Source organism: Myotis yumanensis, unplaced genomic scaffold (genome assembly GCF_028538775.1).
Source record: "Myotis yumanensis isolate MYYU_CA2020_CCGP unplaced genomic scaffold, mMyoYum1.0.hap1 SCAF_2, whole genome shotgun sequence".
NCBI lineage: Eukaryota > Metazoa > Chordata > Mammalia > Chiroptera > Vespertilionidae > Myotis > Myotis yumanensis.
The window spans coordinates 56,632,530-56,653,550 of record NW_027223753.1 but is presented as its reverse complement, the minus strand read 5'-3'; the positions used below and the strand labels follow the sequence as shown (position 1 = coordinate 56,653,550).

At 34.4% G+C, this 21,021-nt stretch overlaps 1 protein-coding gene across 1 annotated transcript in view; it reads left to right on the top strand.

Annotated features, from left to right (window-relative positions):
* PIGK (phosphatidylinositol glycan anchor biosynthesis class K) overlaps window positions 1-21,021 on the top strand; it is a 99,868-nt gene that overhangs the window by 39,310 nt on the left and 39,537 nt on the right. The window contains exons 6-9 of the mRNA XM_070405401.1: window positions 188-284; window positions 3,258-3,375; window positions 4,451-4,561; window positions 6,696-6,868. Coding sequence (XP_070261502.1) covers window positions 188-284; window positions 3,258-3,375; window positions 4,451-4,561; window positions 6,696-6,868 — 499 coding nt within the window. The remainder of the gene's footprint in view (window positions 1-187; window positions 285-3,257; window positions 3,376-4,450; window positions 4,562-6,695; window positions 6,869-21,021) is intronic.

Below are 21,021 nucleotides of genomic sequence, written 5' to 3'. Positions count from 1 at the left end.
TTTATGTCTATCATTATTCTCTTTCTAATTGGTATAAAATTAACTTTCACAGTATTTTTTACTTTAGAGTATGTAATAACAAATAATATTAAAGATTGCCATGAAAGAAATAAATATTTATATCTGGATATATGTAGTTTGCATTAAAAAAATGTGTCTGTTTGATCTTTTTGCCTCTTCCTATAAGGACATGGTGGCAATGGTTTCTTGAAATTTCAAGATTCTGAAGAAATTACCAACATAGAACTTGCAGATGCTTTTGAACAAATGTGGCAGAAAAGACGGTAATTAGCAAATAACTACTTTTCACAAGATAAATTGGTACCTAATTTTTCCATGGTTAGTAGATCTGTAGGTCCTACTTTGTGAGATTTTTAATTTATTTGAATCATTTCTTTTAGATTTATGTTTGTTATTTCTATTGAATGGAGTTATTTTTAGAAGAAAAAATTCAGAGTTATTGAAGAACATGGAAAAAAGTTAACCTTTTAAGATAACAACTCTTATTATTTAGCCATCTTTTTGAGGAGCTAAGAGTCCCACTAACAACGTTCCTCATTATGTAGGGGGATTATGAACATATATTCATTTTCCAACTTGTACCTATTCTTACTTTTTGCACATTCTCTGGCCCTGCGTGTGATAACAATATGTTACTATTTGGAAAAAAATGTTGAAATTACCATTAGCATAAAATTTGTAACTTGACTCACATTATGATGATATATTGTTATTAATCTAATGCTAAGCATCCCTTTAGTTGAAAGTTGTTACATGAACTTATTTGCTGGGGTCCAATCCCAGTGGGTCCAGGGGTCCCCAAAGGTGTGGACGGAGTCGGCGAAGAAGGAATGACACGAAGACAGCCTTCAGTTGATCAGCAGCCTAGTCAGGACCTCTAGCCAGGATCTCCAGCCAAAGTTCTGGTCGGAGTTCTGGTTAGGAACTGATGAGGATCTGAAGAGGATCTCATGTTTATTGTCTTGTTACATCCGTATTTATACCAGCCGATTTTAATCCTGTCAATTTCTATTACAAAGGTTAGGGCGTTTCTTATCTCCATTCCAGGGAGTAAAGATTATGTAGCTTAGTGACCTTGGTTAAAACACATGGCGCCAAGAAGGGGAGCAAACATATTAAGAACAGTATGCCATATACGCCAGATCCCTTGAAACAGATGCTGTGCAGATGTTTCTTCCCTGCAGCGACTGTGTCAAGCAGCAAGGATGTACCGGCTCCTGGCACTTATTGAGTGAATTTAAAATAAAACAGTGTGGTGATGGCCAGAAGGAAGCGGGGAGCAGGACTGGATGGAGTGGGCAAAGGGAGGAAAATGGGGACATCTGTAATAGTGTCAGCAATAAAAATAAAGTTAAAAAATAGCCATAGCACTGCTTTTAACTTGGTTACCTTCAAGAAACACCTATGGGTACTTTTTAAACATATGGCACAGAGGGGAATGTGATGCTTATTTTGCCTTGAAAGGGTTAAAAATATAGTAGAAGAAAATACACAACTGCGCTACAAATTAAATATTATAAATATTGAATTATAAGCATAAGCAGAATATATGGAAGTATTGAGGAGGAAGATTTTGCTAGGTACTGGTTTTATCTTATTCATAGTTTACATTTATTGAATGCATAGTAGATGCTGGGCATTGTGTGATTAAGTTTTAATAACAGCTCCATGAAGTAGCTACTTTTATTATTCCTTCTTTTTATAAATGATTAAATTGAGCTAAACAGATTAAGTAACTTGCCACGCTTTACACAACTAGAAAGTGCCAGCACTAGGATCCATGCCCAGGTGGTGCAATATTGTACTGCTTCATGTAACCTTAGAAGTTTCTATCCTCAGGGGCCTCCACTGAGTTTGTCTCAGAAGAAATGTTATATTAATTGTACCTTCTATCACCTGCTTAGATATTGTGGTTCAAGATTACATACTTTTGCCTGACCGGCTTGGCTCAATGGTTGAGCATCAACCTATGAACCAGGAGGTCACAGTTCGATTCCTGGTCAGGGCACATGCCCAATTGTGGGCTCGGTTCCCAGTATAGGGTGTGCAGAAAGCAGCCAATCAGTGATTCTCTGTCATCATTGATGTTTCTATCTCTCTCTCCCTCTCCCTTCCTTTCTGAAATCAATAAAAAAAAATTAAAAAAGAAAGATTACATACTTTCTTTTCTAGGTGCAATGTTAGCTATTTGCCTAGATCCAGTGTCTGCGATAAACCTCTGAGAAAACGTATCTGCTCCCTACTTTCACTTTCACCAGTGAGGCAGCTCATTCTAAAATATATAGCTTATTGTGTTTATTCTTTCACTTAAAAAAAGCCTTTGGTGGCTTCTTCAAATTTATAGGATAGGATCCAGACTTTATATTGGATACTTTATTTACAGATTGACCTAACCTACCTTTTTGAAATGAATTTCCCTCCATTTCCCCAAATTACTTTAAATCCTAGCTATATAGTACTATTCTCCCATTCCCCCAAACATTTATACTTATTCACATGTATGTGCCTTAGCACAAGCATTTTCTTTCTTTGCTGGAATGGGCTTTTTCTTTCTTTGTTGGATACAATAACACTCACTCGTCACTGCCCATGTCAGACATCACCTTTTCCTGACCTGCCTTTCTTTACAGTTCTCTCTGTCCTTTCTCAGTGCTCTTACAGCACTTTGACTTTCCTAAGCAATATGAGGGCAGAGACTGTTGTATTTCCAGCTTAGTATCAGGCACATTGTAGGCTCTCAATAAATATTTGTATCACTTATCGTACAGTTTAGCATCTGTCTTCCTGTTAAATTTTTAAGCTCTTTGAGTATGGTGACTAAGTCATATGTGTGTGTGTGTGTGTGTGTGTGTGTATTTTTTTTTTAAATTTCTATTTTTTTTTCTGAATGTAGGTCAGTTTCTAGGGCAGCATGAGTACCAAGTATGTGTTTGTTGAATTCAGTATTGAGTATTCATTTGGATTCTGAATTATGTGGCACAGATAAGGGAAGGGGAAAGAGTTGAGGCACAATAACCACTCCCCACTGAGGTGGTTTTTCTGGACAGGATTATACCTTTAATATTTCTAATATCAAATTTGTATTGGGAATTCTACTGAAAAGTTTCAATTTTTAACTAATGAAATGACTAAGATATAACTTAAACATGTTATGCTATGGAAGTATTGTAAAAATATTAGTCAATGTATGATTAACAGCATGATTCATGTCAAAGATATTACTACTTTTCTTTCAGCTACAATGAGCTACTGTTTATTATTGATACTTGTCAAGGAGCATCCATGTATGAGCGATTTTATTCTCCTAACATAATGGCTTTAGCTAGTAGCCAAGTGGGGGAAGATTCACTCTCGGTAGGTAATTTTTCCCATTTGTAAACTGCATTGTCTTTAGAATGTGTAGCTATTTCTCAAATCACTTATATGCTTAATGAGTATATCTGCTACTTCTTATTCTTAGACTTTTTTAATACCTTAGAAGGAAACTTTGATTACATTTAAAACATTGGTTATAATTATGTTATTAGACATATATTTTTTGCTTGGCTTTTAAAACTTTTTTTTTTTAAATTGAGGTATAATTGACATTGGTTTTAGGTGTATAACATGATTTGATATCTTATATAATAAAAGCCTAATATGCTAAGTGTCTGGTTGTCTGGTCATCCATTCAACCAATCAAAGTGTAATATGCTGATGATATGCTAAGGCCGCTCAATTGCTCGCTATGTCAACCAGCTGCTATGATGTGCACTGACCACCAGGGAGCAGATGCTCCTACCGGTAGGTTAGCTTGCTGCTGGGGTCCGGCCAATTGGGACTGAGTGAGACAGGCTGGACATGCCCTGGAGCCCTCCTGTGGTCCCTCCCTGGCTGGCCAACCTCCCGCGTGCCTCCCCGGTCCCGATCGTGCACCAGTGGGGTCGCTCAGCCTGGCCTGTGTTCTCTCGCAATCTGGGACCCTTTCGGGGATGTTGGAGAGCTGGTTTCGGCCTGATCCTGCAGGCCAGGCCAAAGGACTGCACTGGTGCCTGAATTCGTGCACCAGGCCTCTAGTTTGTATATATTGTGAAATGATCACCACAATAAGTGTAAATAACATCTGTCACCATACACAGTTATATAATTTTTTTTCATGTAATGGGAACTTTTAAGATCTCTTTTAGCAATGTTCAAATACGCAATACAGAATTATTAATGGAAGTTGCCGTGCTATAAATTACACACCCATGATTTGTTTATTTTATGACTGGAGGCTTGTACCTTTTGACTTCCTTCAGCTATTTGGCCCACCACATATCTCCATGCCTTTGGCAACCACCAATCTGTTCTCTGTATCTATGAGCTTGTTTTATTTTTATTCCATATTATTTTATTCTTTTTTTATGGCTGAATAATATGCTATTGTATATGTTTTGGTTTTTTGTAGCATCAACCTGATCCTGCAATTGGAGTTCACCTTATGGATAGATACACATTTTATGTCTTAGAATTTTTGGAAGAAATTAATCCAGCTAGCCAAACTAATATGAATGACCTTGTAAGTATTTGCTTGATTTGATTATAGCACATAGGTATGCTAATCTTAACATGATCAGTGAAGTCTATTATTCCCTGTACTACTAGGGTACTGTGCCATATGCTGAAGGCAGCCTTGTAAAACCACACCTTGAATCTCCCTTTACAGTAGTATCTTTTTCTTCACTACAAGAAACCTATAGATTTAGACCAGTTATCTTGCTCTTCCTTGAGATACTTTTCTATTTTCATTCATTTGCTCTGCTCTTTTTCTTACCAGAAATGTACTTTTTTATATTCACATATTGAAATTCTGCCTATTTTTCAGGAGTAAAATCAGATCTTGCCTCCTTCAGGAAGTCTTCCCAAATTCTTCCCTGTTGGAATTTGCATAAAATAAATAAAGCTTTTCGTAGCTTTATTTCTCTTTCATATCATTTACCATAGTCTATCTTTTTTTGAACTTACTGAGTGTGGGTGTCTTTCTCGCTTAATGGGAAGTTCTTGGAGTAGAGGGACCTTTTCTTAAGTATTTTTGTGCACCTACAACTTTTAATACAACGTACTGACATGGCTTGTTGAATTTAGCTCACTTTTTCCACTGATTTTTCTGTACTGATTGTATCTTTTTAAATAAATCTATTTAGAGGTTGCTATTGAAGATAGGCATAACTGCCCTAGCTTGTTTGGCTCAGTGGATAGAGCGTCGGCCTGCAGACTGAAGGGTCCCAGGTTTGATTGTGGTCAAGGGCACATGCTAGGGTTGTGGCCTTGATCCTCAGTAGGGGGCGTGCAGGAGGCAGCGTATCAATGATTTCCTTTCATCATTGATGTTTCTCTCTCTCCCTTTCCCTTCCTCTCTGAAATCAATTAAAAAGAAATAAAGAAAGTAGGCATAATAAAAGCTTGAAACAATTCTAGATTGGATAATTACTGTGCATCAATGACATTCACTCTTTTCCCCCCATTAATTTACATCTTGTTCATGCAGTCACATATTTCTTGAGTTATTGCTAAGTGCCAGGCACTGGCTATACCCTAGTGAAAGAGGCAGGCACTGTCCTTACCTTCATGTAGCTTCAGAACGAAGGGGGTGTTGGGTAAACCTTGAGGACAGGACCATGTCTTACCAATTTTTGTTTCTTCTGTGAAGGTAACAGTAGGAAGTGTATGTAATAATAGATACTTTATATGCTTTGCTGAGTGATTGAATATGTGTGTGTCCTTGGTAATTTATTGATGTGGGTTATCAGGAGTAAGATTAACTTAAAAATTACTGTGAGATCTGTGTAGCAATGAAGTTGTGCTTTTAGACAATAGTCTTTGGAGCACTGGTGTCTGCAGGTGCCATGGATTTGTTCTCATCATGCATAAACTATGAAAGTTACTTGATTTATGGAATCGTTTCCATAGGTTCATAGCAGGAGAGTAAGGGGGATATCTAGTGGGGAGGCTATGCTTGAACTCCCTGTGATCCAGAGCACTTCTATTTCATTTTTTTTTACATATTGGGTTATGTTATTTTTTTAAATATGCATATTTTTATTGATTTCAGAGAGGAAGGGAGAGGGAGACAGAAGTATGAGAGAGAATCACTGATCAGCTGCCTCCTGCGTGCCCCCCACTGGGGACAGAGCCAGCAACCTAGGCATGTGTCCTTGACTGGAATCGAATCTGGGACCCTTCAGTCTGCGGCTCTGTCCACTGAGCCAAACCAGCTAGGGCAACCGTGTAATTTTTAATTTGAATTTAAAGTTTGAATGAAGGGTCACAATTACAAAACATTTAAAGAAACCACTCAGGCAGAGCAACCTCCTAAGATAGATATAGATGTAGAAAAAACCAGTTCTCTTGTCATAGTGTTGCATTTGCATTCTCATAGATTTAAGGGTTCAAAATATACTTTGTAGCATATGATTCAAAAACTTGAATGTTTTTTACTCTACCCTGGCAGTTTCCCGTGTTATCACCTGTTCTTATGTCTTTATAACTTTCTTAGAATGTCAAGCACTACTATAACAGTGAAACCTTTATCTTTAGAAATGTATCTTCTTTAGGTTGGGAGAGCTTTAAAAACACAATGCAGTCTACTATATTGTGTTATGGCTTAATAAAAGCTGTATGTGTATTTATTATTCTTACATATATTTTTTCAGTTTCAGGTATGTCCGAAAAGTCTATGTGTGTCTACTCCTGGACATCGCACTGATCTTTTTCAGAGGGATCCTAAAAATGTCCTGATAACCGATTTCTTTGGAAGTGTACGGAAAGTGGAAATTACAACAGAGACTATTAGTTTGCAACCAGATTTAGGAATCCTGGAAAGCAGGTATTCATCTTAAAATTATTATTCAAATAGAAGATCCTAGTTTAACAATTTTTAAATTTTTATGTAACAAGAGTAAGCGATGAAAGTTGGTGTTTGTAAATAAAATTACACACTTCTACCCAATCTTCACTTTATGTAGGCCCTATGCATTTCAGATTTATGGGCAAAAGCTATAAATATCAGTGAGAAGCTATGATCATGATTAGGATTATGTCATAACTCCAAAATATAATGTTTGTAGTAAGATGATTTAAGATTTGCTAAAAAAAAAGACTAAAATGTTTCCTGTAACTGGCTGTCTCACAGCCATACTTTTCTGTTGTTGGAGGTGTATATAATGGCTCAGAAAACCTTCATGAAAGGTCAGGTATGTGAACATTTCAAAAGATTAATCTCTAATGAATGTGTTTGCTGTCACCAATCGAAGTAGAAGGTATTAAGTGATTAACATTGAATAGGGAAGTTGGCAGCTGGGCATTTAGTGTGTAATACGGGCCCTAGGAATCTGGCAGATGCAAGGCAGATAAACATAAAAAGGGAAGTGAGTGCCAAAAGAATACAGGTGCCAAATACATACTTCAAACCATAACACAATGCTTGTTGTTCAGAATTTCTTCCGGCTCCAGCAATCTGATTAGTTCTCTGACTGCCATCTGTTTTGGCTTCTAGAGCCTGAATGGTTTGTGAGCCTGATTCAGTTATATCTCTGGCTTTTCCCTAGTGCTGTATTTTGTTAATCTGAAACGTTTTCTCTGGGGCTATTGTAAATTTGAAGTGACCCTCCATCAACAGGTGCCACTGTTTAGGATTTGTTTTGGAGGCTTTTGGTAAAGGAATGGAAGAGAGAGGTATAAGCCAGGTACTTCCTTCTTGGGGAGTGGATTGTGTTTGAGTGAGCAGTGAGTGTGCATTCATGTGTGTGTGTGTGTGTGTGTGTGTGTGTGTGTGCACGTGCACATGCGCGCGGCGGGGGGACAGGGGGGGAGGAAAATTAGTTGTTTTTGGGTATGTGAATTTTATAAATATTTAAAATTTATTTTTTTCTCTGTAAACATTTTTAAAGGCAAAATATTTTGTTAGGATTAAATAGTTAATATCCACTTTCTTGAAATATATACTTTACTAGGTATTGAACTTTACTTGATATTATTATTAATTATTTCCTATTCTGGATATTCGAGGCCTTGGATTTTTTTCTTTTCAGTTTTCTTAAGACAGCAGATCATATCACTTTTATTTACTGTTTAATACTTTCAAATTACCTTTGTAAAATAGTTGAACTGTATCTTATTACTTAGCAACTAAACTTGGAATTGAGTTACTATACGTCTTTTACCAAATTCATTTTATTTCCCTTGAACTTAAGTCTATGAGATGTGATATATCTTCTCTTAACCATATGAACACTGCATTAATTTCCTTTATAGTCAAGGACTATCTTTATACTCCTCTGTACTTATTTTCTGTCCTCTTCACCTCACAAAATATTAAATATGTAATAATTGTACAATAAAAAATGATTTCAGTGGAATTCTACTGTTTCATTATATATTATGGAAGAATGGAATTTTGTCTCATAAATTATCCCCATGTACTGTGATGGATGCAAAAATAGTTGATACTGAAGAGTATCTTAATTCATCTTTAATTGAGAAAATCATTTTAAACATTAAAGCCAAACACCAGGCACCGTTGAATTAGAGCACCCTCTAGTGTTTATTAAAAAAAACTTATTTAGAATATTGCTTACAGATGGTTTCATGATCACTGGCATAGACTAATTAATTTAGAAAAATTAAGTTCCCAAAATGCTTCAGGAATTTCTACTTGGGTGTTACAAATATTATCTTGTATATAGTTATATTTACATGCAAAAGTGAATGATAGCCAGTGCCTTGAGAAAAGTATACTAATGAGAGATCAGATACTGTGAAAACTATTTTATTAAGGAAATTATGGGCTAGATTCACAGCTGTGGGCAAACTACGGCCCGCGGGCTGGATCCGGCCCATTTAAAATGAATAAAACTAAAAAAAAAAAAAAGACCGTACCCTTTTATGTAATGATGTTTACTTTGAATTTATATTAGTTCACACAAACACTCCATCCATGCTTTTGTTCCGGCCCTCCAGTCCAGTTTAAGAACCCATTGTGGCCCTCGAGTCAAAAAGTTTGCCCACCCCTGGGCTAGAATGTGTATGTATTTTTTCAGATCTTAATTTAAAAATATTAACACAGTAGCTGCTATTAAAATTCTCAGTTATACTTTAAAATATTACTTTATACATTTATTAGGAAAACAACAGAACTGATTTGTTCAGACTTAGACTGTCTATATTTCATATTTGTGTACTAGAGTACACTATTCTAAAACCTAATATGGTGAATAACTTAGTACATAAAATTGACCAAAATAGCTATATGAAATAATTGTTTTTATATGTCTTCTGAAACTTAGATATTAAGTAAGATAGTCATATAGTTAGTAACAACACTTTATTTTGCATATGTCTTACTAATTGTGTTATTAATTTATTTGCAAGAACAAATGAGGTAAAGTATGGACTGATTATAATAATTCTGGCTTATATAATTTGATTCTAACTTCTTCATCTGAATATACATAGGTTGATTTTTGACAAGTATGCAGACAAATAAGCAGTCTACCCTCCTGAAAGATTGGGCTTTCTAGAATTTAGTCATCAGTCCATGTCAGAATTACTCAGATTACCAGTTTTGTGTCCTTACTATATTGGGAAAATAACCTCTAGCCTATTGCTGTAAAAATATAGGCACATTTTAATGTTACAAAATGTGGAAGTCTAAATTCTTTAGGCATTGCCCAAGAAAAAAACAGAATACATTTTTTTCTAGATGAGTAAACTGAGGCTGAGAAAGGTTAAGATACCGTCTAATAAATGGTATAGCCAAGATACGAATGCTTTATATTTCTAAAAATATATATATTTTATATTATTCTTTTATAATTTGCCCTGAGTTACTTGGCTTGTTTTCTTTTAAAAGAAAGTAAAATATAAATGTAGCTCAATGAAGTATCCCAAAGTAACTACTCAAGTAACCACCTGAAAAAGAGTAGAACAGTGACGGTATACTTGAAGCTGCCCCATTCCTTGTGCCCTTTCCCCATCTCATCTCTACCCTCTTATCTCCCCCAAAGTTAACCACTATCCTAACTTTTATGGAATTCACTGTCGTGCTCTTCCTTTTAGTTATATCACCTAAACAATTATGTTTTGATTCTTTTGCCTATATTATGTTTTTGGAATTCACTTATGTTGTTGTGTGCAACTGTAGTTTGTTCAGTTTTTAAAAATTGAAGTATAATTTACTTATAAAAGTCACCTTTTTTAGTATACAGTTCTGAGTTTTGACAAATGCTCACACTTAATCACCACGACAATCCATCACCTCAAGAAATTTCCTTATGGCTATTTTTATCCAATCCTCCCACTATATTCCTGGAAACCACTGGTGTTTTCTGTCCCCATGGTTTTGCTTTTCCCAGAGTGTAATATAGTTAGAATCATACATTCTGTAAGCTTTAGAATCTGGCTTCTTTTACTGGCATAATGCATTTTGGATCCATACCTGTTGGTCAGTAGTTAGTTCCTTTTTATTGCTGGGCAATACATGTGATACAGTTTATCCCTTCACCAATGAAAGCATATTTGTTTTTGCCCCCTTCAGTTTTTGGCAATTATGAATAAAGCCACTTTAAACATGTTTTTATTTCACTTGAATTAAATATCTAAGAGTAGGTTTACTGGATCATGTGGAAGTGCAAGTTTAACTTTATAAGAAACTTCCAAACTATTTTTATAGTCATTGTACCATTTTGCATTTCTACAAATAGTTGTTTCACATCCTTAATTACACTTAATATTGTCTTTTTAATTTTAGTTAGTCTAGTTATAGGTATGTAGTAATATATCATTTGATTTTAATTTGTAAGTCCCTGATGACAGGACATTGAGCACCATTTCATGTGCTATTTGTCATTCATACATATTTCATGAAGTGTCTATTAAAGTGTTATGCTTATTTAAAAATTAGTTTTTTTTTACTAAATTATAAGAAATCTTTAAATATTTTGGATATAAATTCTTTGTCAGATATATTTTTGCAGATATTTTTTCTTAGTATTTTGGCTTGCCTTTTATTTTCTTAATGTCTTTGGAAGAGTAGACTTAATGTTAATGTCATTCATTTATGAATTTTTTCTTTATGCTTAATGACCTTTGTGCAAGGATTTTTAGCCTTAACTCAAGGTCACAAGGACTGTCTTTTATTTTCTTATAGAAGTTTTGTAGTTTTAGCTTTTATGTTTAGGTCTTTGATTTACTTTGAATTAATTTTTGAGTATATTGTTAGGTAGGACTTGAGGCTCATTTTTCTTCCATATGCATATCTAGTTATTCTAGCACCATGTGTTGAAAAGATTGAATTCCTTACTAAGATGTGTTGACACCTTTGTAAAAAAAAAAAAAATCACATGACCATATATGTGTGGGTCTATTTCTGGACTTTACAGTTGCATTGATCTAGAGGTCTGCTTATATCACTCTTATACTGTCTTGATTATTTTAGCTTTATAGTAAGTTTTGAAATCAGGATGTGTTAACTCCTAAAGCAGTTTTTATTTTTCAAGGTTCTTTTGACTATTCTAGGTGCTTTGTGTTTCCAAATAAATTTTAGAAACAGCTTTTCAATTTCTAAAAAAAAAAAATAAAAGCCCCTGGATTTTGATGGGATTGGATTGATTCTGTATATTGATTTGAGGAGTGTGGACACCTTCACAATATTGAGTCCTCTGATCCATGTACATATCTCTCCATTTATTTAGATCTGTAATTTTTCTTTGTGTTGTTTTATGGTTTTCAGTGTAGATGTCTTTCACAATTTTCATTAAATTTATTTCCAAGAATTTTTATTTTTGTTGCTATTTTAAGTGATATCTTCAGAATTTATTTTCTATTTGTTGCTCAAATATAGAACAATTAATTTTCATATTGACTGCAATCTTGGACCTTATTGATTCTGTTGTTGATCAACTCAATCCCAATGAAATTCCCAGCAGGCTTTTTTTGTAGAGATAGCAAAATTTATATGAAATTGTAAAGGACCTACAGTATTTAGTGTATCATTAAACATGAATTCTAGTCATGATTTATAATGTTTACTAGGAAATGAAATAAAAATTTAAAAGTACATAATCAGTAGAAACATCTGTTTTGGAGTTGGGTAAAGTAGATTGTGAGAAATATGAAAGTTTGTGATTAAACTGTTCACTAAAAATTGCTTATAGTAAATTGATATGATTATGAACCAAAGATTCACCAAAATGGCTCAGACAATAGGATTTCTCCCCTACTATTCTACATACTACTTTATTTTTCAAAGTGATGAATTTACTCATAAGTATAATTCTGTATTATGGGCCATTTATTTTAAATTGTTATTTATAAATGTTAGTCACTTCAGTTAGTCAGTTATTCAAGACTTCATTAAAGTAGAATTTCAAAACATAAATTAGGTTGTGATTATTCGATTCATTAAAAACCAAAACTGATAATATATTATCCATTTTCTCATTTTACATACACATAAAGTTCTTATTGTTATAATTTCAAAATAATGTGTTGATCATTTCATGGGAAGATTTTTTTAAAGCAATTTATTTCACTATCTATAATTAACAAAATATCCGTTGAGTTGGTTTATGACTTTTAAGAATAAGTGTATGTAAATAGTATAGAAGAACATAGTACTATGCCCCTTTGAATAAGTAAACCTCTCTTAATGTAAATTAGTAAATATGTTTCCTAGGGATAGTAATTTCCAATGAGTGTTTATTAATATTTAAATTGTATCAAAGCAAAGTTCATTTTAATTTAAACACTAAACATACAGAACCTGAAATTTTTGAACTATGAAAAATCTCAAAATGACATAGTATTCATTTATAAAATAAAACATTAGAACTTAATCCATTGGGATATTTGGGGAATAAAGGTCTGAATTATATGGAAAAGTAGACTATGGAACCTTTAAGGTTTGATTTTATGTTTGGTGACTCTCTTGGCCTACTTACTAATTACAATATTATTGCTCTATTCCACTAAATTAAGATTTAACATCCTAAATGAATTAAATCAACTTCATGCCTATTAAATGCCATTCTAGAGGATATTACAGCATAATAATCAAAGTCAGGGTCATTGGAATCAACCTGAATTCAGAGCCTTGGGCTTTTATTAGCTGTGTAATCTTGAGCAAACTACTTGACTTCTTTGATTCTCAGTTTTCTCATCTTTAAAATGGGAATAATAACTCCACTTCAGGAGAATTAATTTTCATTTTGTTTTATAGCTCTAAATTATGTGCCTCAAATATAGTAACATGCTCAGTGAGCAACATTATCTAGAGAACATAATACATGTACTGATGAAAATTATTGCTAGAATCCCATTTTTAATATATTTTTGGCTATTTGCAAAAATTATTCTTTTATTAATCAAGTATTAGCATGTAGTTATTTCATATCTGCAAGTTTCTCATTTGGAATACTATGAAGAATTGGGAAGTTGTGTTTTACCAGAAGGTGGCAGTAGCATTACATATTTGTATATATGGAGCAATCATTTTTTTAATTAGGAAGGGTAAAGGTAGAATGTACCACCAACTAAATCGTGATATTTGTTTCTTCACACCACTGACAGAGAAGAAAATGACTTTTGATATTGAATATTCACTTTAAAAAAGATAGCAAAAATATCTTCCTATATGTAATTTGTTTTGCTTTAATAAGCCTAGTAATATGGAACTTTAGTTATAAAATAGGTAAATCTACTGGATTTTAAAAATTGACTTTCTTCTGGCATATTTTTAGAAATAGTTTGCATAATAAATTGAAGGTTCAAAAAATCTTACGTTTATGTGAAGATTATTGGTGATTACTTAGTAATAAAGATAAAGTAGTTATTTATAATTTATCAGTGGGGAGATCTCAATTGAAGTTTTAAAAAATTGATTTACATATAACACTTTAGGATTGTAGCTGGTGGGGAAACAAGGGGCAGAAGATATTTACATTATAATATAAATCTGTAATCCGATTCCAGAAATTGCCATTTTGTTGAAATCATGGTATGCTTTCTTACCTGATTTTCAAGTATTCTATAGGTGAGGCACTGCCAAATTGTCCCTCCCAGTGCTAGAGGGAACCTTTAAGGCAATTTGATAAAGTAGAGAGATACGGGAGTGAATGGACTTGTGTTCAAATTTAGTTTAGTTTCTTACTTTATCTTTTCAGGTATATTAATTAATCTCAGATATTTTATCTGGAAAAGGGTGATTAACTCTCTACTGTGAGGATTTGGGGTAATGTATATAAAATGAGCATACTTTGTTAATGCCATGTAAAAATCATCGCAGCCAGGCTGACGTTTCTCTTCCAATGCAAAAGGTTACAGTGGGAGTGCTACCATCTTTATTTAGTGCACTATAGCTCTGTTTATATAACTCAATTGGCATTTTTGTCATCCATGCTGCATATTTCCCATTCTGGACTTCCCATACTTACTTATGTAGTTGATTAAAAAAACACACAAAACTCTATTTCAGGACATTATGCTTATTTCATTGTGTTTTTTTTTCTTACTGTTAATTATCTTAGAAGTATTACTTCATTATTGTAACCTATCAGTCTTTTATAATACTCATTCTGGTATCAAAATGTTAGCATTAAACCATCTATAGTTTTAATTGTGGTGGGCAGGGTAAATATGAACCTGGAAAAATGACAGGGCCATGAGGCCTTTGCTAGTGATATCCTTCATGATTAATATCAATTTTGAGGCACACCTATTGAGTGAATTGGAAATACTATGATTTTTTAGGGCTAATCAATAATTTGAAATTTCATGACAAATTATTTTTAATAAAGCCAAACTGTATCTAAAATCACAAGTAAAATCATTTATATGAGTTTTCATTAAATTGATATAGTAAATATTATTTAAAGTATATTTTATTACAAATGCAATAGATACATTTCTGCAAGGGAGAGGACATTTCATTTAAATGCTTATTTTAAAATTAATTTTCTCATAAAAATAAAGAAAAATTAGGAGACTGAAAAAAATTCATATTTGTTTTTGGCCATGTCTTGGTAATATAAGTAGTAATTAAATTTTTATGTGTGAAAGGGAACATATTATGTTTTTTTCATAAAGCAAACATTAATGTTTAAATCTATTATTATTCTTTCTCTGTTTGCAATTTATGTATACAAAGTTCTTGTCAGATTCAGTGGTATTCTAAATTTCTCACTTTAATGAAATTGTCGCATATTATTCTGAAAGTACTTTCACAAAGGGATGCATGCAGCTACTATTGTTATGGGATGTCTTTTTTCAATGAGATGGATCAACCTCATTTTAACTTCTATATTAAGAGCCTCTCTTTGTTTTTCATCTGATGGGATTAGCTTCTAATGTTAATATTTTCCAGCATGGATTCTCAAAGTGAAAACAAACTAAAATACTAGTAATACAAGAGTTCAGAATATATGATCTCAAACGACCTGAATTTGTCACGTGATTTCTAAGTGTGGATGCTGGCTGAGAATTCGCTTTCGTGGACCTGGTTTAATTGGTCTGAAAGACATTGCCAGTCAGAAATTCAGATACTTGGTGAGCAGTTTAAAATGGGTTGTATTCAAATAAGTATATCTATTTTTTTAAATGTTAATTTCTTTATACCAAAGATATGTATGCTAAGAGTATATATATTGACAGATGGAGTAGATTTCTATCAGGTGATTTAAAGTTGCATGGTTTAGGACAATTATTTGCACTTTTGCTTTACGGTATTGGGACAGGTAGTAATGAGCTGTATGTGAGAAATAAATTATGAGTATAGACAATCTCTGGCTTAGAGATATCACCCTCAAGTTCTGCTCCTTGTAATAAAAGGAGTTGTAATTGCTCTTGTTGCTTTGCATAAACATGATACATACATTTAAAATCTTACATCTAATGATAGGGAAAGCTCTAACTTAAGGCTTGAATAATAATTGATGTTCATAATGATTTCTCTTTAGTACAAAAAATATCTTCTAAATTATAGAAAATGATTAAAATGTAACTTGTATAATTTTAGTGTTAAGGGTAGTCTTTTTTTGTTTCTAATTCTTTGAAAATTAGGCACAGTAAAACCTTGAGTAGTTCCAGTAATAAAGTTGTCAATGAGTTTGCTCTGAATATGAAAAATCCTATTTTTACCTTAGATATAAAAACACAACTTGACTTTAATGGCTTTTGACATTCATGGGTTGAAATTTCATTAGAAGGAAACAATTCTCAATAAAAGGATACCCTATAATATTCAGAATTAGGTGTAACATTTCAATTTTTCCAGAACAAGAAATATAAATGAGTTAGAGAAGTGGTTTGAAGTTAATAATAAAGAACGATCAATTGACTTCACTTTTGGAATTGTTGCTGACTGGATTTTTCTGAAAAACTCCTCTGTTATAAAAGACCTAGACACTCCATAAATTGCCAAAAAAGCACTTTTAAATACATAGCTGAGCTACCAAGAAAATAGTTGTGTGGAGACAAAAAATATTGTTTGATGAATGGCATTTCTGGCTTTTCCATTGATTGAAATAGAAGTGGTGGCACCCCCTTTTTCAGTGGAAGGTGCTGCATAGGTTTAACTTCCCACAGTTTCTAGGTACTCGCAGCTGGTGTTCCAAACATGCAGCTTTCCTAAGCAGTTGGCAGTGAGCTCAGGCTCTTTGTCTCTCTTTGCAAGTTCTGCTTAGATTTACTATAAAAAGATGATCTATGGGTGGGGTCCCTCTGATAGAGCTAACCCTTGATGTGTTTGTCCAGTGGCATCTTAATCCCAGCATACTTTTACTGGGGATCATTTGCTTTATCCTGCGGCAGGCCCTTTTATCTGTGAGGCAGAAAGTATTTGCAAGAGCCCATCGCTAAATAGTGCCTCTCAATAGTAAGCTCCTCGTTCCTCAGTATTAGGGAAATCTCTTGGAGAAAAACATATGAGGGGCTAAAACCCACGTGGTAAGTAAACATGGAAGGCAAGGCTTCCTAAGTGGTCATTACTGATAGAGAAATGTAGAGTTTTGAGTTAGAATGGCTTTGTGTGAGGGCCAGGACACAAGGCTGTGGGTCCATTTGTGGGTAGCTGGGCTTTAGAAAATAACTGTCAGCTTAAAATTGGTTACCCAGTTAAACTATCGTTAAAGAATAAATAAAAAATAAGGACATTTCCAAACATACAAAAGCAGATTATTTTGAATCAATACACCCTTAATTAAACAACACCTAAAAGAGTGAACTCTTTGAAGAAGCAAAGGAGCTGGAAGAGAGGTGTGAGTGGAAGGATGCTGTGCTCATATATTAGTAAAAATGTAAGTTGAAGCAAAAACTAAGTCTGCTTTGTAATTATGATAATAATAGCAATGATAATAATTATTTGGAAAATAGAATAAAGTACTAAGCATTTAATAACAGTATTATATAAGGAGAGGAAATGGAGGAAATGATTAGTTTTAAAGTATTCTGAAGGTTTCCTTTTTGGGGAAAGACGAGTAGTTAAGTTTTAGTAGCTTTAGATAGTAAGGTAAGTATGCATTTTACATTTTGAGAATGGCCACTAAGTGAATAAAAGTAGAGGAAATAAGACAAAAAACAGTATAGGAGAAAATGGTATTAAAAAGGGTGGTCATACTACATTAAAAACCAAACCCCCAAATGTGCTGTTTACATGAAACATCTTTAGTAGATGGGCACAGATATTACTTGGAATGTGGCTAGAGTAATACTTTGAGGGGATTAAAGAAAAAAGTAATTAAAAGAAATGTTAAGCCAACAAATAAAAAAAAAGTCTTGCTTTATTTTTCAATTGTATAAAATAAGTGTCCTCTCCCAACAAACTGTAAATAGTAGGCTTAGATGATTTTTATCTGTGACATTTATCAAACTCATGTGGGGCTGACATATACAAATAGAATAAATAAATTGTGCTACCTAATTTATTTGATGGAACCAGTTAATTTTGAAACCAAAACTAGACAAGGACAGTAGGGAAAAAAATATAGAGCCAACCTCACTAATGACCACAGATATACAAATCTTATATAATATATATAATAAAAGCCCATTATGCTAAGTGTCTGGCCGTGTGGTCAGCCATTCAACCAATCAAAGTGTAATATGCTAATGATATGCTAAGGCTGCTCAACCGCTCGCTATGACATGCACTGACCACCAGGGGGCAGACAGTCGACTGGTCGTCCAGTCGCTATGACGTGCACTGACCACCAGGGGCAGACGCTCCGACTGGTAGGCTGGCTTACTGCTGGAGTCCAACCAATTGGGACTGAGTGAGATGGGCCAGACACGCCCTGGAGCCCTCCCATGGTCCTTCCCCGGCTGGCCAACCTCCTGTGTCCCTCCCTGGCTCTGATCCTGCACTGGTGGGGTCCCTCCACCTGGCCTTCACCCTCTCGAAATCTGGGACCCATAGGGGGAAGTCAGAGAGCCAGTTTCGGCTCGATCCCACAGGCCAGGCCAAGGGACCCCACTAGTGCATGAATTTGTGCACTGGGCCTCTAGTCTTAAATAAAATTCAAATCTAGTAATATATAAATAAAAATACTTCACAAAATAAAATGACCAAATAGAAGTTATCTTAAAATTGCAGGAATTATTTAGGATTAGAAAATAGATCATTACATTAAATGAGAAATATTTTGTAATTGTTTCAGTAGATTCAGTGAAAGCATTTAATTAAAATTCGTCAGTCATTAATGATTAAAAAAGCAACATGACTTAACAAACTAGAAGTAAAAGGGAGATGCCTTGACTTAATAAAGGCCATGTATCTAAAGCCAGGTAGCAAACTATACTTTAGGGTGAATTTGTAGAAGCTTCTCAATTAAAGTCAGACAAGATAAGGATACATTTCCATCTACTCATCATTGCACAAGAAATCCTAACTAATGCACGAAGACAAGGGATAGAATAGGAGGTATAAGAATCAGGAATATGCAAACTTTCCCTGTGTTTGTTACAGACCATATAATAGAAAACCTAAGAATCTATCATTTAATAATTATTAAACTCAATGAGAGTAGAGAAATTGTAGGAAAAGATGTCATGCTACCCAACGCATAGTAAATAAAAGACTGATAAAGTTTACTGCAACAAAATTAAAATATACATAGCAAGAAAAAAGGGAAACAGTGTTAAAAGAGAAGGACAATCTGGGTGAAATTATTTGCAATATGTATGTCAAAATATTTCTGTCCATAAGTAACTTAGCACATTGGTTAAACAACAACACAATAGAAAAATGACCAAAGGAAATATAGTTTGGAAAAGAGGAAAGACTCATATTCAGTGATCATATAAATCTGTTTTTAAAAGGGAAATAGAAACTGAAACAGTGAAATATAATTTTTTATAGATAATTAAGTGGTGGTGATGGATGGAAATGGGAACTTGACACGTTTCTCATGGCAGTGTAAATTCATACAGCCCCTTTGGATAGCATTTTGGTTATTTCTAGCAAAATTTAAAATGTGCATAAGTTATGACCCAGCAAGTGCACATCTAAATACTTACTCTAGCACAGGGGTTGGCAAACTTTCTGTAAAGGGCCATATAGTAAATAGCCATTGTAGGTCATATAGCTTCCTTGCAAATACTCTGTTGTATTGAAAAAGCCGTCATAGATAATACATTAACAAATGAATGGCTGTGTTCAAATGCAAGTTTATTTATAAACACTAAAACTTGAATGTTATATGTCTCATTTGGCATAAAATACTATTCTCTTTTGGATTTATTTTTCAGTCATTAAACAATACAAAAACCATTCTTAGCTCACCAGGCATGTAAAAACAGGTTACAGGCCAGATTTGGCCTGTGGGCTATAGTTTACACCTTTATAGAACATTACTTGTACATGTAAATGAAGTAGCCTGGAAGGATACTTATTGCATTATTTCTAATAATAAATAATTGGAGGCAGATGCCCATCAATATTGGAACGTCTAAATAAAATGGAGCATTTTCCTATACCCTATATAGCTATTAACAGTAGTGAACTATAATTGATAATCATATTAACATGCTTGGATCTCAAAAACAATATTAAGTGAGAAAAGTAAGTGCTTGAATTACACATATAGAATATAATTTACTAATGATGCTAAGGATAGTCTAAATATTTTTTTCCTGCATAGAGATATGTACGTAAAAGCAAAGTAAAATGACTAGAACAATACATACTGGTATACAACTTTAGTTGTACATTCCTAGTAGAGTGCTTAGCACAGAGTAAGGGCTCGATAATTTTGACAGGTTTTTCTCTGACCACTTCTCACCATTGTTATTTTAGAGCTAGAGGCCCAGCACACGAAATCTTGCACAGGTAGGGTCCTTAGGCCTAGCCTGCGATCAGGGCCATCTTTTGCCTGCTCGCCAGTCCTCAGTCCTGCCCCGCTGCTGCTCACCCTGGTTCCCCATTCGCCATCCAGCGATTGGAGCCTGCAGGCGAGGGAGAGGGACCAAGAGGTCTGCCTTCCACCTGCTTGCCAGTCCCCAGTCTCACCTCGCTGCCACCCACCCCGGTTCCCCGTGGTTCCCCATTCGCCATGATCGGAGCCTGCGGGCCGGGAGGAGGGACCAAGAGGTCTCTGCCTTCTGCCCATTCACCAGTCCCCAGTCCTGCCTCACCAGCACCCCGATTCCCCCATGGTTCCCCATTGACCATCCTGCGATCGGAGCCTGCGGGCTGAGGGAAGGGACTGAGAGGTGGTCAATGCACCTCATGGTGACTGGTCGATCGGTCGTTCTGATCGTTAAGCCATTATGGTCGCTGGCCTTTTATTATATAGGATTGCCTTTGATTCTACAAAGATAATTCCATATGTTATACAAGTTAGCTGGTATTATGAACTTTTGGAAAGCCTGACTACAACTTCTACCAGTTAAGAGGTTACTTCTAAACTTCCTTCATGAGAACTAGAGCTTGTTTTTTGGAATTTTGTTATAACTGCTTTACTAAGTTGCTTGGGAGCTATTCTTTTTAAC